Source organism: Salmo salar, chromosome 02 (genome assembly GCF_965601325.2).
Source record: "Salmo salar chromosome 02, fSalSal1, whole genome shotgun sequence".
Lineage (NCBI taxonomy): Eukaryota > Metazoa > Chordata > Actinopteri > Salmoniformes > Salmonidae > Salmo > Salmo salar.
The window spans coordinates 45586707-45603866 of NC_138292.1; the positions used below are offsets into that span (position 1 = coordinate 45586707).

The 17160-nt window shown below is 41.8% G+C and overlaps 1 protein-coding gene across 2 annotated transcripts in view; it reads left to right on the forward strand.

The window, feature by feature from the left end:
* Positions 1-17160, forward strand: part of LOC100194712 (2-oxoisovalerate dehydrogenase subunit beta, mitochondrial) — a 93710-nt gene that overhangs the window by 1766 nt on the left and 74784 nt on the right. For both annotated transcript variants that reach the window (XM_082963488.1, XM_014168458.3), the window contains exons 2-3: positions 16050-16127; positions 16274-16342. In XM_082963488.1, coding sequence (XP_082819614.1) covers positions 16050-16127; positions 16274-16342 — 147 coding nt within the window. The remainder of the gene's footprint in view (positions 1-16049; positions 16128-16273; positions 16343-17160) is intronic.

Genomic DNA, 17160 nt, shown 5'->3' on the forward strand with positions numbered 1-17160 from the left:
CAATTTCCAAACGCCTGAAGGTACCTCGTAAATCTGTACAAACAATAGTATGCAAGTATAAACACCATGGGACCATGCAATCGTCATACAGCTCAGGAAGGAGACGTGTTCTGTCTCCTAGAGATGAACGTATTTTGGTGCAAAAAGTGCAAATCAATCTCAGAGCAACAGCAAAGGACCTTGTGAAGATGCTGGAGGAAACAAGTACAGAAGTATCTATATCCACAATAAAACGAGTCCTATATCGACATAACCTGAAAGGCCGCTCAGCAGGGAAGAAGCCACTGCTCCAAAACCGCCATAAAAAAGCCAGTATACAGTTTGCAACTGCACATGGGGACAAAGATCGTACTTTTTGGAGAAATGACCTCTGGTCTGATGAAACAATGACCTTTGTTTTGTTTGGAGAAAAAAGGGGGAGACTTGCAAGCTGAAGAACACCATCTCAACTGTGAAGCACGGTGGTGGCAGCATCATGTTGTGGGGGTGCTTTGCTGCAGGAGGGACTGGTGCACTTCACAAAATAGATAGCATCATGGGGTAGGAAAATGATGTGGATATACTGAAGCAACATCAAGACATCAGGAAGTTAATGCTTGGTTGCAAATGGGTCTTCCAAATGGACAATGACCCCAAGCATACTTCTAAAGTTTTGGAAAAATGGCTTAAGGACAACAAAGTCAAGGTATTGGAGTGGCCATTGCAAAGCCATGACCTCAATCCTATAGAAAATTTGTGGGCAGAACTGAAAAAGCGTATGTGAGCAAGGAGGCCTACAAACCTGACTCGGTTACACCAGCTCTGTCAGGAGGAATGGGCCAAAATTCACCCAACTTATTGTGGAAGGCTACCTGACACATTTGACCCAAGTTAAACAATTTAAAGGCAATGCTACCAAATACTAACTGAGTGTATGTAAACTTCTGACCAACTGGGAATGTGATGAAAGAAATAAAAGCTGAAAGAAATAATTCTCTCTACTATTATTCTGACATTTCACATTCTTAAAATAAAGTGGGCATCCTAACTGACCTAAGACCGAATTTATTTTAGGATTAAATGTCAGGAATTGTGAAAAACGGTGTTTAAATGTATGTAAACTTCCGATTTCAACTGTAGCTTTACATTATATGACCTACGCGGAAGATCAATCTACCAACGGGACATTCAAAGCTGTAATATCTTATGCTTCATGGAGACGTGGCTGAACGACGACACTATCAACATAAAGCTGGCTGGTTATACGCTGCACCGGCAGGATAGAAGAGCGGTGTCTGGTAAGACAAGGGGCGGCAGACTGTGTTTTTGTTAATAACACCTGGTGTGCAATATCTAAGGAAGTCTCGAGTTGTTGCTCGCCTGAGGTAGAGTATCTTATGATAAGCTGTAGACCACACTACCTACCTAGAGTTTTCATCAGTTTTTTTCTTAGCTGTTTACATACCACCACAGTCAGAGGCTGGCACTAAGACAGCATTGAATGAGCTGTATTCCGCCATAAGCTAACAAGAAAACGCTCACCCAGAGGCGGCGCTCCTAGTAGCCGGGGACTTTAATGCAGGGTATCTTAACTCCGTTTGACCAAATTTCTATCAGCATGTTAAATGTGCAACCAGAGGGAAAAGAACTCTGGACCACCTTCACTCCACACAGAGATGCATACAAAGCTCTCCCTCGACCTCCATTTGGCATATCTGAGAATAGTTCTATCCTCCTGATTCCTGCTTACAAGCGAAAATTAAAGCAGTGACCAGTGACTAGATCAATAAAAAAAGTGGTCAGATGAAGCAGATGCTAAGCTACAGAACTGTTTTGCTAGCACAGACTGGAATATGTTCAGGGATTCCTCCGATGGCATTGAGGAGTACAACACATCAGTCATTGGCTTCATCAATAAGTGTATCGATGACGTCGTCCCCACAGTGACTGTACGTACATACCCCAACGAGAAGCCATGGATTACAGGCAACATCCGCACTGAGCTAAAGGCTAGAGCTGCTGCTTTCAAGGAGCGGGACTCTAACCCGGAAGCTTATAAGAAATCCCGCTATGCCCTCCGACGAACCATCAAACAGGCAAAGCGTCATACAGGACTAAGATCGAATCGTACTACACCGGCTCAGACACTCGTCGGATGTGGCAGGGCTTGCAAACCATTACAGACTACAAAGGGAAGCACAGCCAAGAGCTGTCCAGTGACACAAGCCTACCAGATGAGCTAAACTACTTCTATGCTCGCTTCGATGCAAATAACACCGGAACATGCATGAGAGTACCAGCTGTTCTGGAAGACTGTGTGATCACACTCTTCGCAGCCGATGTGATTAAGACCTTTTAAACAGGTCAACATTCACAAGGCCGCAGGGCCAGATGGATTACCAGGACGTGTACTCCGAGCATGCGCTGACATACTGGCAAGTGTCTTTACTGACATTTTCAACCTGTCCCTGACCGAGTCTGTAATACCAACATGTATCAAGCAGACCACCATAGTCTCTGTGCCCAAGAACACTAAGGTAACCTGCCTAAGCGACTACTGACCTGTAGCAGTCAAGTCTGTAGCCATGAAGTGCTTTGAAAGGCTGGTCATGGCTCACATCAACACCATTATCCCAGAACCCCTAGACCCACTCCAATTCACATACTTCCCCAACAGATCCACAGATGATGCAGTCTCTATTACACTGCCCTTTCCCACCTGGACAAAAGGAACACCTATGTGAGAATGCTGTTCATTGACTACAGCTCAGCATTCAACACCATAGTGCCCTCAAAGCTCATCAATGAGCCAAGGACACTGGGTCTAAACAGCTCCCTCTGCAACTGGATCCTGGACTTCCTGACGGGTTTCCCCCAGGTGGTAAGGGTAGGTAACAACACATCCGCCACGCTGATCCTCAACACAGGGGCTCCTGCTCAGTCCCCTCCTGTGCTCCCTGTTCACTCATGACTGCATGGCCAGGCACGACTCCAACACCATCATTAATTTTGCTGATGACACAACAGTGACAGCGTGTAGGGAGGAGGTCAGAGACCTGTCCGTGTAGAGCCAGGACAACAAGCTCTCCCTCAATGTGATCAAGAAAAAGGAGATCGTTGTGGACTACAGGAAAAAGAGGACCAAGCACGCCCCCATTCTCATCGACGAGGCTGCAGTGGAGCAAGTTGAGAGCTTGAAGTTTCTTGGTGTCCACGTCACTAACATGGTCCAAGCACACCAAGACAGTTGTGAAGAGTGCATGACAAAACCTATTCCCCCTCAGGAGACTAAAAAGATTTGGCATGGGTCCTCAGATCCTCAAAAGGTTCTACAGCTGCACCATTGAGAGCATCCTGACTGGTTGCATCACTGCCTGGTATGGCAACTGCTCGGCCTCCAACTGCAAGGCACTACAGAGGGTAGTGCGAACGGCCCAGTACATCACTGGGGCCAAGCTGCCTGCCATCCAGGACCTCTCTACCAGGCGGTGTCAGAGGAAGGCCCTTAAAATTGTCGAAGACTCCAGCCACATAGACTGTTCTCTCTGCTACCGCACGGCAAGCAGTACTGGAGCGCCAAGTCTAGGTCCAAGAGGCTTCTAAACAGCTTTTACACTAAGCCATAAGACTCCTTAACAGCTAATCAAATGGCTACCCAGACTATTTGCATTGCCCCCTCTTACACCGCTGCTACTCGCTGTTGTTATCATCTATGCATAGTCACTTTAATAACTCTACCTACATGTTCATTTTACCTCAATGTACCAGTACCCCCCTATATATAGTCTCACTGTTGTTGTTTTACTGCTGCTCTTTAATTACTTGTTACTTTTATTTTTTATTCTTATCCATATTTTTTCAAACCACATTGTTGGTTAGGGGCTTGTAAGTAAGTATTCGGCGCATGTGACCTAATAATATTTGATTTGATTTTCGTTTTTTGTTGCTGTCATTGTCGAAAACCCTGCTTCGCAGAGATCAAATGTTGGAAATGGAAGCAACGTTTTCAGTGCTTTTGTGGCCATCTCAGGATATTCAGCCTTGATTTTAATCCAGAAGGTCGGCAGAGATTAAGTTATCTCGAACATACTTTTTAAGGCCACAGTCATTTGCAACCTCGAGTTGATCTTCTTCCTTACCGGACATGGACGATTCACAAATGGGTTGGGAAGTAACACTCGAACTCTGTTGATAGCGAAGCTAGGTGAAGGCGCACCAGGTGGGAGAAAGACGGCCCAGTCTCAGTCTCTCCCAAAATCCCTGCTAATGTTTGGAACATGTCAAATATGCCCCTGCCCACTCGCCATCCCCACAGTTCCAGTTTGGCTTTGAATGCAACTTAATGACTTTATCTGCCAACTTAATGACAGGTGTCATTCTCCCCTGAAGTGACAGATTGAGTTTGTTGAGCAGGTTGAATATGTCGCACAGGTAAGCAAGTTTTGCGACCCATTCCTCGTCATTGAAATGTGCTGCCAGTGGTGACTTTTTTTCTCAAAGAAATATCCGCAGGGGCTCTCGTAACTCAAACGCTGGCAAGCGGTGTCCCCCTGGATAGCCATCTGACTTCTATGTATAAGAGGAGGCTTTGTGCTCTGCGTCCATTTCCTCACAAAGCTACCCAAACAGACGTGAGTTAAGGACGTGTGCTTTGATGTGATTGATAACTTTAATAACATCATTCAATACGACGTTAAATTCAGGTGACATTTTTCAGCTAGCCAGCTCTGTGAATGACAGTGCGTAGACTCACATTCAGGCGCAACCTCTTTAACCCGGGTAGCGAAACCGGACAGCCATCCAGTCATGGCAGCAGCCCCATCCGTTCATACGCCAACACAGAATGACCAATCCAATTTTCCTGACATGTAATCATCCAAAGACTTGAATAGTTCTGTGGCCATTGTGTTAGTTGGCAGGGACAGCGCACACAACATATCCTCATGCACATCATCCTGAAATATATATCGCACATAAACAGGAAGTGTTGCCTTGTTGTCCTAATCGGTAGATTCGTCAACCTGGATTGCATACCACGGTGACTTGTTAAGCCTCTAAACAGTTGTGCCTCAACGTCCTCCGCTATTTCATTAATTGTCTTATTTCATTTCGTATCTAACTGACGGGTGGCCGGAGGAACCTTTGCTGTCTTTTTAGCTGCAGTCTCTCCTAAGAGTTCACGGCAAATGTCCTTAGCAGCAGGTAGAATCAACTCCTCGCCAGTAATGAAAGGCTTCTTGGCCTTAGCAATATGGCTAGCCACTAAGTATGACGCTCTCAGTGCAGCCACGTTTGTTGATGCGGTGGCTTTCAAGACTTGCTTCTGTCCTTGTTCACGTTTTCTTCGCTCAAAGAATTCAACAGGTTTGTCTTTCAATGCCGGGTGCTTGGATTTGCTTTGCCGAAGCAGTTTTGAGGCTATCTAACGAGGCAATGAAGCCCTATCTCCACATACTACGCACAGGTGACTTGGAGCATTCAAGTCACCTGTCGCAATAAAGCCATATTTTAGGTTGGACTCATCATATTTAATATTGAATGAGGGTAAAAAAAAAATGCATTTTCGGGCTCTGCTGTCTCTGCATTATCGACATCGTCGTTGGGCCCTTATCTCTCTTACCCCTTCAGAAGAAGCTCTACAGCGACGGTTGTTTTTATTCATGTCAGCTAACGTAGCTAGCTAGTACAAAGTTGGCGGGCAACACAGCTCACACAGACCATGATGCACTCGCAGCGCACGCATTACTCAAGTTCAAAATCTGTAAACTGTTGTGGGCGTGACAGATATTAGAGTGGTGAGAAAAGGACCAAGAGACTACACCAAAGTCAATGTAATTACTGCACAAATGGCCTATAATTGTATACAATTCTTTTATTTGACCGATTTTTAAATAAATAATGATTTATCCTTCGTGTGGCCCTGTAGTGAATGGACCGCGTTCTGGTGGTTGGGGACCGCTGTTCTAGGGTACCAGTGAGCGTTTCTTGTCGTGGACAGCTGTTTGGAGCTGTTGCAAACTTTCTAACAAAGTAATTCAAAATTTGCCTTTAAACACCAGGAAACATTAAGATATAAAGGGGGAACATAGATATATTCATTACAGCTAATTATTAATGAGTTGAATCAACACCTTTCTCATGCTTGGAGTCTTCACAGATTTGGCTAAAATCGTGTGACATAAAACGCAACCTTTCTTTCCTACATTTATGATACTGTTTGTTGTTATCATATACTAAGCATTTAATAATTTATACATTGACATTGATCCTGTGAAATTCCTGGATATTGCTGTGACTCACTTTTGTATGGAGACCTCAGAAGTGTGCTGTAACCTCGTAACATTTCGTATCTTCCTATGTTACGGTGTGAACAACTCATGGGCACACATCAAAATAATGTATGTGATTGCAAAAATTCAATGCTTCAAACATAAAGACGTACTTTAATATGATTAAACACATCGATACTGTCATTTAACAGGGTTTTTCAATAATTCTGCGTAATAGTTGTTGTCTGTAAAATGGTATAGAATCAGCTTGATCCCCTCTGTTGAAGATGCTTGGACCTTCCTTTTTTTTATATTTTCAGTGGTATTGTTAACGAACACACCCCCATAAAGAAAATGAGAATTAAAAACAGGTTCAGCCACTGGTTCGACCGTGATGTTGCAGAGTTACTCCACCTCAACAATTGCATTTGGCGACAGCCTCGGCACACGCATACTCTGACTGGCTCTTGTTCAGGCAAATTAGAAATGAGTGCACTCAGGCTATCCGGAAGGCCAAAGTTAGTTACTTTAAGGAGCAGTTCTCTCTCTCTGTGGGTCTAAAATATAAACGCAATTTCAAAGATTTTACTGAGTTACAGTTCATATAAGGAAATCAGTAAATTGAAATAAATGCATTAGGCCCAAAACTATGGATTTCACATGACTGGGCAGGGGTGCTGCCATGGGTGGTCCTTGGAGGGCATAGGCCCACTCACTGGGGAGCCAGGCCCAGGCCCAGCCAATCAGAATTCGTTTTCCCCCACAAAAGGGCTTCATTACAGACATAAATACGCCTCAGCACCCCCCACATCCCCTCAGATGATCCTGCAGGTGAAGAAGCCAGGTGTGAAGGTCATGGGCTGGCGTGGTTACATGTGGTCTGCGTTTGTGAGGCCGGTTGGACTTACTGCCAAATTCTCTAAAACTACGTTGGAGGCAGCATATGGTAGAGAAATGAACATTAAATTCTCTGGCAACAGCTCAGGTGGACATTCCTGCAGTCAGCATGCCAATTGCACGCTCCCTCAAAACTTGAGACATTTGTGGCAATGTGCTGTGACAAAACTGCACATTTTGAAGTGGATTTTTATTGTCCCCAGCATAAGTTGCACCTGTGTAATGATCATGCTGTTTAATCAGTTTCTTGATATGCCACACCTGTCAGGTGGATGGATTATCTTGGCAAAGGACAAATGCTCTGTAACAGGGACGTAAACACATTTCTGCACAAAATTTGAGAGAACTAAGCTTTTTGTGCGTATGGAACATATCTGAAATGTTCTTTTTCAACTAACTAAAAACAGATTTTTGCTCAGTGTAGTATCAGCTGTCTGTATTTTCCTGACTGGTGGTTCTTTTAAAAAAACAAAAACAAATTTTGCTTCTCTACATTTCTGCTGAAATCTGGGTAAAAGATTGAACGGAATATATCCTGGATGTCACAAGACGGTTAACCCACTTAGCTGAAGCCCATATGGATGAGATGAGGAAGTTAATGTAAAGGATGACATACTGCTTGCTTATTGAGTACCGCGACCCCCCCCCCTAATTCCTCTTATATCGAAAGTTGAACTCAGGACCTCTGCCTCAAACACATGTGACTGCCCATACAATAAAATATACAAAACATTTGAAGTGTTCCATCCCATCAGGCTATTAACCATTTACTGCAATCAGGGTCACACAGTGTTTCTTGGTAGTCTTAAACAAATCTACTTTGAAACAAAAGTATACACCTCTCACACATGGTTTTGTTCTTTAAAAAAAAGACACCTGTATCATGTCAGATATAGAGTTGAAATGTATTACATTTTGAGTTTGTATTATAAGAATTATAACGCAACTGTTTGACATAGAAACATCAGATTTTCTGCCCCCCCCCCCCCCCCCGAAATTATGAAAAATATTAACATTCTACTCATGAGGCCACTAGGTAATTTGACTGCAGGAAAGGGCTACAAAAGGCCTCCTTCAAAGGGGCGACGCTTCAGGCTGAGGAGTGAGTTTCACAAAACCCTATCTGCTACACTAATCCAAGTCTTCAAGATCCAGCAAGGTTACGCATCAAAAGAATGTGGTTTAGTGACCCATGCTTATGTGATGAGAACCTTGCCTGAGACCTGAAGACGTGTTTGTTTGACATGTTAAGGTGTCCGCATGCTTCCCAGCCGAAACAGTTGTGCATATACTATATTATGACGATATTTTCTTGTTTTTGTTCATTTTTCAGCTGTTTGAGGACACGCTGGGCGTTTTTTTTTTCTAGAGGCAAGTCGAAGTCTACGTCCCTTAATCAGGTGATTGGTCAACAGTAGGGATTCTTCAATAAAGTCTTTGGGATGACTCGTTTTCATGCACATTTTTTCATTGAGAAATACTGCACCAAACATCTTAGTTGGATGTAAAATTGCGTGACTAGGATCTCCTTTGCAAAAACATCAAAATGAATGACATATCTTGTTAGAATTCTGACTATTTGAGGAAGTGCATACTTGCTACGGCGTCTCATAATGGACAAACTGCACTATTGCGTTTTTTTTTTTTCCAATTATTTTTTTCAAGCAAATGTTTTTTTTCAATTATTAGAATTTTTTTACCCCTTTTTCTCTGTGATTTTGTGGTATCCAATTGGTAGTTAGTCTTGTCACATTGGTAGTTAGTCTTGTCACATTGTTGCAACTCCCCTACGGACTCGGGAGACGTGAAGGTCGAGAGCCATGCGTCCTCCGAAATATGACCCTGCCTGCTTAACCCACACTGCTTGCTTAACCCAGAAGCCAGCCACACCAATGTGTCGGAGTAAACACTGTTGACCAAAGTCAGCTTGCAGGCGCTCAGCCCACCACAAGGAGTCGCTAGAGCACGATGAGACAAGGAAATCCCTCCCCTAACCCGGATGACACTGGGCCAATTGGGTGCCGCCTCATGGGTCTCCCGGTCATGGCTGGCTGTAACACAGCCTGGGATCGAATCCGAGGCTGTAGTGACTGCTCAGCACTGCAATGCAGTGCCTTAGACCGCTGCGCCACTCGTAAGGGCAAGTAAAGGTATTTTAAGGGAGTATTCGAGCACACTCGTTCGGTTTGGCTAGCCGGCAGCCAAACTGAAGCATGCTGACTACTTTAGTTTCATGTCTCTGGCAAGGGTACTTGTCGATTCCCTGAGCTGACAAGGTAAAAATCTGTAATTCTGCCCCTGAACAACGCAGTTAACCCACTGTTCCTCGGTAGGCCGTCATTGTAAATAAAAAATTTGTTCTTAACTAACGTGCTTAGTTAAATAAAGGTTCAATGTTTTTTCAAAAAACATGACTGACTGGGTTAAGACTTTGTTAGCCTGCGGAGCTAAGGCCTAGGCATTGGTTCTGTGACTTGTGACGCTTGCGTGATGAGTAACTGGTTAGAGACCTGAAAAGTTACATTGTGTGGTGCACAGGAGACCTGGGTTAAAACCCCATCAGTCAAACTAATGTCTTCAGGTTGAAGGCAATAATGTTGCTCATCACGTGCATAGATCACTAATGCACCTCTGTTGCACTCTCATTGGGGTACACAGAACCTTCTGCTTCTGTTTGCCATAGAAAGTGTTGTTGTGCAGTAGATTTGAGTTTGAACCCAGTTAGTCATGTCTAAAATTATTGGCACCCTTATTGGCAAAAAAATGTATATAAAATAAATAATACAAATCCTGTGCTTAATTGTATGCAAAAAAAAAATACGAAATGTGTATTTTATACTAAAACAATTGCTCAGAGAAAGATTTTGTTTAACAATTTAAAATATTTTTTCTAAAAAGATATGGGTCAAAATGATTTTCTCCCCAGTTTTTATATATATATATATATTTTTTTTAATATACCTTTCAATACCTCACCTTTTGTGAGGATAATGGCACTGAGCCTTTTTCTAAAATGTTTTTTGAGACTGGAGAACTCTATACATAATATTTCCAGATCCTTGATATTCTGACATGGCCATAGCAAAATGTCGATTTTTGTGGTCAATTAACAATTTCTTTGGATTTGGGGTCACTTGGGGACTTGGAAGATCCACCTCCGACCTAGTTTCAGCCTCAGAGGCAACCAGGTTTTTTGGCCAAAATATCAGGGTACTAGGTAAAGTTCATGATGCTGTTGACCTTAACATGGGCCCCAGGACCAGTGGAAGTAAAATGGCCCCATTAAAATCAGATCCACAACCATACTTTACAGTAGGTATAGGCTTATTTTCTACTTATGCATCCTTATTTTGACGCCTAACCCACCACTGGTGTGCGTGACCAAAAAGCTATATTTTCATGTCATCCAACAAATGTAAATGCTTAGCGTTTTGATAAACGCTATTGGCACTTGGATTGGAACTGGTGCTATGGTCAGATGACATGAGAAATTGTTATGGGGCCAAATAGCATTTATTAACAATTTACATTTAAAACATTAACGTGTGTGTACGCTCATATCTGTTACACATACATGTCAGTACATACACATAACAAGTAGGTCACATGGGGGAGAGGTGTTGTGCCGAGAGGTGTGGATTATTTATTTTTTTAGACCAGGTTTGCTATTCACTTGCGCTATATAAGATGGAAGGGAGTTTAATGCATTCATGGCTCTGTATAATACTGTACGTTTCTGTGAATTTGTTCTGGACCTGGGGACCGTGAATAGACCATTGGTGGCATGTCTGGTGGGGTAAGTGTGAGTGCTGTGTGTAAGTTGACTATGCAAACAATTTTTGGAATTTCCAACACAATGTTTCTTATAATAACAAGAAGTGACGCAGTCGGTCTTTCCTCAACTCTTAGCCAAGCGAGACTGGCATGCATAGTATTAATATTATCCCTCTGATTCCAATGAAGCGCAAGACATGCTGCTCTGTTCTGCTGCAGCTTAACTAGGTCTTTCTTTGCAGCACTTGACCATATGACTGGACAATAATCAAGATAAAATAAAGCTAGAGCGTGCAGGAATTGCATTGTGGCTTGTGGTGTCAAAAAAGCAGAGCATCTCTTTATCATTGGACAGACCTCTCCCCATCTTTACAACCTTTGAATCTATGTTTTGACCATGACAGCTTATAATCTAAGGTAACGCCAATTCATTTAGTCTCCTCAACTTGTTCAACAGCCACACCATTCATTACCAGATTCAGCTGAGGTCTAGAACTTACAGTTGAAGTCGGAAGTTTACATACACTTAGATTGGAGTCATTAAAACACATTTTTCAACCACTCCACAAATTTCTTGTTAACAAACTATAGTTTTGGCAAGTCAGTTAGGACATCTACTTTGTGCATGACACAAGTAATTTTTCTTTACAACAAGTAATTGTTGTTTACAGACATATTATTTCACTTATAATTCACCGTATCACAATTCCAGTGGGTCAGAAGTTTACATACACTAAGTTGACAGTGCCTTTAAACAGCTTGGAAAATTCCAGAAAATTATGTCATGAAATTGTCATGGCATTCTGATAGTCTAATTGACATAAATTGGAGTCAACTGGAGGTGTACCTGTGGATGTACTTCAAGGCCTACCTTCAAACTCAGTGCCTCTTTGCTTGACATCATGGGAAAATCAAAAAAAGTCAGCCAAGACCTCAGAAAAAGAATTGTAGACCTCCACAAGTCTGTTTCATCCTTGGGAGCAATTTCCAAACGCCTGAAGCTACCACGTTCATCTGTACAAACAATAGTACGCAAGTATAAACACCATGGGACCACGCAGTCGTCATACTGCTCAGGAAGGAGACGCGTTCTGTCTCCTAGAGATGAACGTACTTTTGTGCTAAAAGTGCAAATCAATCCCAGAACAGCAGCAAAGGACCTTGTGAAGATGCTGGAGGAAACAGGTACAAAAGTATCTATATCCACAGTAGAACGAGTCCTATATCGACATAACCTGAAAGGCCACTCAGCAAGGAAGAAGCCACTGCTCCAAAACCACCATTAAAAAAGCCAGACTATGGTTTGCAACTGCACATGGGGAAAAGATCATACTTTTTGGAGAAATGTCCTCTGGTCTGATGAATCAAAAATAGAACTGTTTGGCCATAATGACCATTGTTATGTTTGGAGGAAAAAGGGGGAGGCTTGCAAGCCGAAGAACGCCATCCCAACCGTGAAGCACGGGGGTGGCAGCATCATGTTGTGGGGGTGCTTTGCTGCGGGAGGGACTGGTGCACTTCACAAAATAGATGGCACCATGAGGGAGGAAAATGATGTGGATATATTGAAGCAACATCTCAAGAAATCAGTCAGGAAGTTAAACCTTGGTTGCAAATGGGTCTTCCAAATGGACAATGACCCCAAGCATACTTCTAAAGTTTTGGAAAAATGGCTTAAGGACAACAAAGTCAAGGTATTAGATTGGCCATCACAAAGCCCTGACCTCAATCCTATAGAAAATGTGTGGACAGAACTGAAAAAGCATGTGCGAGCAAGGAGGCCTACAAACGTGACTCAGTTACACCAGCTCTGTCAGGAGAAATGGGCCAAAATTCACCCTACGTATTGTGGGAAGCTTCTTGAAGGCTACCTGAAATGTTTGACCCAAGTTAAACAATTTATAGGAAATGCTACCAAATACTTATTGAGTGTATGTAAACTTCTGACCCAATTGGAATGTGATGAAAGAAATAATTCTCTCTACTATTATTCTGACATTTCACATTCTTAAAATAAAGTGGGGATCCTAACTGACCTAAGACAGGGAATTTTTACTAGGATTAAATGTCAGGAGTTGTGAAAAACTGAGTTTAAACGTATTTGGCTAAGGTGTATGTAAACTTCCAACTTCAACTGTAGGTAATGATACAATGCTCTTAATTTTAGAGATGTTCAGGACCAGTTTATTTCTGGCTACCCATACCAAAACAGACAAACACTTTGTTAAGGGTTTCAGTGACTTCAATAGCTGGGGTTGCTGATGCGTATATGATTGAATCAGCAGCATACATGGACACGTGCTTTGTTTAATGCCAGTGGCAGGTCATTGCTAAAAATAGAAAATAGTAGAGGGCCTCGAGCACTGCCCTGCGGTACACCACACTTTACATGTTTGATGTTAGAGGAGCTTCTATTTAAAGGTAACCATCTATGTTCTATTCGATAGCTCTGAATCTATGATATGGCAGAGGTTGAAAAGCCATACTACATACAGTCCCAGTCAAAAGTTTGGACACACCTAGTCATTCAAAGGTTTTTCTTTATCAAAACTATGAAATAACACATATGGAATCATGTAGTAACCAAAAACGTGTTAAACAAATATATTTGTTTATTTTTAATGTTTTATATTTGAGTTTCTTCAAAGTAGCCACCCTTTGCCTTGATGACAGCTTTGCACACACTTGGCATTTTCTCAACCAGCTTCACCTGGAATGCTTTTCCAACAGTCTTGATAGAGAGAACCCTTTGAAATGAGTAGGTGTGTCCTAACTTTTTTGACTGGTACTGTATGTTTTCTCAACAGGTTATTGTCAATAATATCAAAGGCTGCAATGATAACTAACAGTACAGCTTCCACAATCTTCCTATTGTCAGTTACTTTCAACCAATCTTCAGCCATTTGTCAGTGCAGCACATGTTGAGTGCCCTTCTCTATAAGCATGCTGAAAGTCTGTTGTTAATTTGTTTACAGAGAAATGGCATTGTATATGGTCAAACACAATGTTTTCCAACAGTTTGCTAAGAGCTGGTAGCAAGCTGATAGGTCTGCTGTTAGAACTGGAAATGGCCGCTTTACCACTCGTGGGTAGCGGAATGACTTTGCCTTCCCTCCAGGCCTGAGGACAAAGACTTTCCTCTAGGCTCTGATTTTAAAGATATGACACATAGGATTGGCTGTTGAGTGAGCTACCATCCTCAGCAGCTTTCCATCAAAGTTGTCAATGCCAGGAGGTTTGTCATAGTTGATCGATAACAATATTGTTTCCACCTCTCCCACACTAACTTTACAAAATCCCAACTTACATTGCTTTTCTTTCAATATTTGTCTTTTTATGTTTGAGTATGATGGCTCACTGTTAGTTGTTGACATTTCCTGCCTAAGTTTGCCCACTTTAACAATTAAGTAATCATTAAAATGATTGGCAACATTGGCTTCAGAAACTGCCAGAAACCTATTTAACACGGCGCGTTTGATCTGTTCTCTTCTACCATTTCTTGCTGGCAAAGTACCAGGATGTTGTCTCTGGTTTTTAATATAAATTTGGATAACTGAATTTGCAAACTGAATCTGAATGCTAAGGTGTGAACGTTTTACTCGCATATACACCAGATATGCAAGTATTTATTTCAGCTTTTATTTATTTCATCACATTCCCAGTGGGTCAGAAGTTTACATACACTCAATTAGTATTTGGTAGCATTGCCTTTAAATTGTTTAACTTGGGTCAAATGTTTCAGGTAGCCTTCCACAAGCTTCCCACAATAAGTTAGGTGAATTTTGGCCCATTCCTCCTGACAGAGCTGGTGTAACTGAGTCAGGTTTGTAAGCCTCCTTGCTCACATACGCTTTTTCAGTTCTGCCCACAAATTCTCTATAGGATTGAGGTCAGGGCTTTGTGATGGCCACTCCAATACCTTGATTTGTTGTCCTTAAGTCATTTTGCCACAACTTTGGAAGTATGCTTGGCGTCATTGTCCATTTGGAAGACCCATTTGCGACCAAGCTTTACTTCCTAACTGATGTCTTGAGATGTTGCTTCAATATATCCACATCATTTTTCTTCCTCATGATATTTTGTGAAGTGCACCAGTCCCTCCTGCAGCAAAGCACCCCCACAACATGATGCTGCCACCCCCGTGCTTCACGGTTGGGAAGGTGTTTTTCGGCTTGCAAGCCTCCCCCTTTTTCCTCCAAACATAATGATGTTCATTATGGCCAAACAGTTCTATTTTTGTTTCATCAGACCAGAGGACATTTCTCAAAAAAATATGATCTTTGTCCCCATGTGCAGTTGCAAACCGTAGTCTGGCTTTTTTAATGGCGGTTTTGGATCAGTGGCTGCTTCCTTGCTGAGTGGCCTTTCAGGTTATGTTGATATAGGACTCGTTTTACCGTGGATATAGATACTTTTGTACCTGTTTCCTCCAGCATTTTCACAAGGTCCTTTGCTGCTGTTCTGGGATTAATTTGCACTTTTCGCACCAAAATACGTTCATCTCTAGGAGACAGAACACGTCTCCTTCCTGAGCAGTATGACAGCTGCGTGGTCCCATGGTGTTTATACTTGCATAACTATTGTTTGTACAGATGAACGTGGTACCTTCAGGCATTTGGAAATTGCTCTCAAGGATGAACCAGACTTGTGAAGGTCTACAATTGTTTTCCTGAGGTCTTGGCTGATTTATTTAGATTTTCCCATGATATCAAGCAAACAGGCACTGAGTTTGATGGTAGGCCTTGAAATACATCCACAGGTACCCTTCCAATTGACTCAAATGATGTAAATTAGCCTATCAGAAGCTTCTAAAGCCATGACATGCCAGCATGTATCTTTGCTAAAACTGGAAATTATAGTTTGTAGACTTGATACACATGCAATGAATGCGATTGTTTATCATATTGAAACTGATATAGAATTTAAATATTAACCTAAATTGAATTTGAAATCTGAATGCAATTTTCATTCAATTCAGTTTCAAATGAAAATAAGTAAAATTTATGAATTAAACGATTCCATCTGTTCATTAGTTATTCAATATCTATATACAAATAAAAAATGTGGATTTCAATTAATTTCTGTTGGTACTTTTTAATCGCTCTATAAAATTCTTCCAACTTCTTGTAGGCCCCACTACGAAGATGAACTTATTTCAATCTGTGACCAGTGCCTTGGACAACACTCTCGCCAGCGACCCCACCGCAGGTAATAAAACTGGTCTGGATTGTAATTTAATGTGTTGATATATTCATCAATGTTTTCGAAGATATGCATGAATAAGACATGCACTTTAGAAATATTAGGCCTATGTGTTACTTTGTCAATCAATATGAGATGTATCTGTCCTTCAGTCATCTTTGGGGAAGATGTCGCCTTTGGTGGAGTATTTCGTTGCACCGTGGGTCTCCGAGACAAATATGGTAAGAGGCTGAATACTTTCCCCTTACCATTTTGGACAAATTTATCAGTATGTTTGTGTTGATTTAATATTAATGACATTGTGGTACCACCAGATGGCAGCAGAGAACCATTTTCATGCATACACCTATTGGTCAAAACTCCAAAATTGTGTGTGATAGTCCTGCTATAGCTGTGCTTGCTTACAAATGTTGATTGCAAGGAGACACATTTTCAATACAAACTTGATTTTAATAATAATCACGTTGTTTTTCATATAGTAGTAATCATTTTTGTCAGCTATGCCCGTGCATGCTGTTAGGCTATTCATTGCACACTTGAATTCCTCATTTTATTATCCTAATATAAAATTATTTTTAGAGTGGTTTAACTAGTGCGGGTGTACTGCTGCTACAAATGTGCAGGTTTTGAAATGGCCGTTATATATTTTGTGTGCTGCCTCCTGATGTAGAATACTTTACCCTCATCTCCATAATGTGGACACCAGTCGTGATTCACCCCTTGCTAGGTGTAAATATGATTAGATTTTCGAAAGTCAATGCACATCTCCCTCTTTGTGCTTTCTTTTGTTGTATTTGACGTCAGATGTGTTGACCTTCTGCTAGGGATCATTATTTTAATCTCATCTAGGTAGATAGATGGCGGAGAGGGATTTTTTTTTAAATCCCCTCTTTCTCTACCATTATACTACATGCAGCTTTATGGGAAGTATGCTAATCTCTATTTGTGTGGCTGACTGACTCATTCACCTCAGTGATGCATTACTCCGCCGCTGAGTAGCGTGCGCACAGGAAGTGTCTCCTGCGCCGTTCACCTGGAA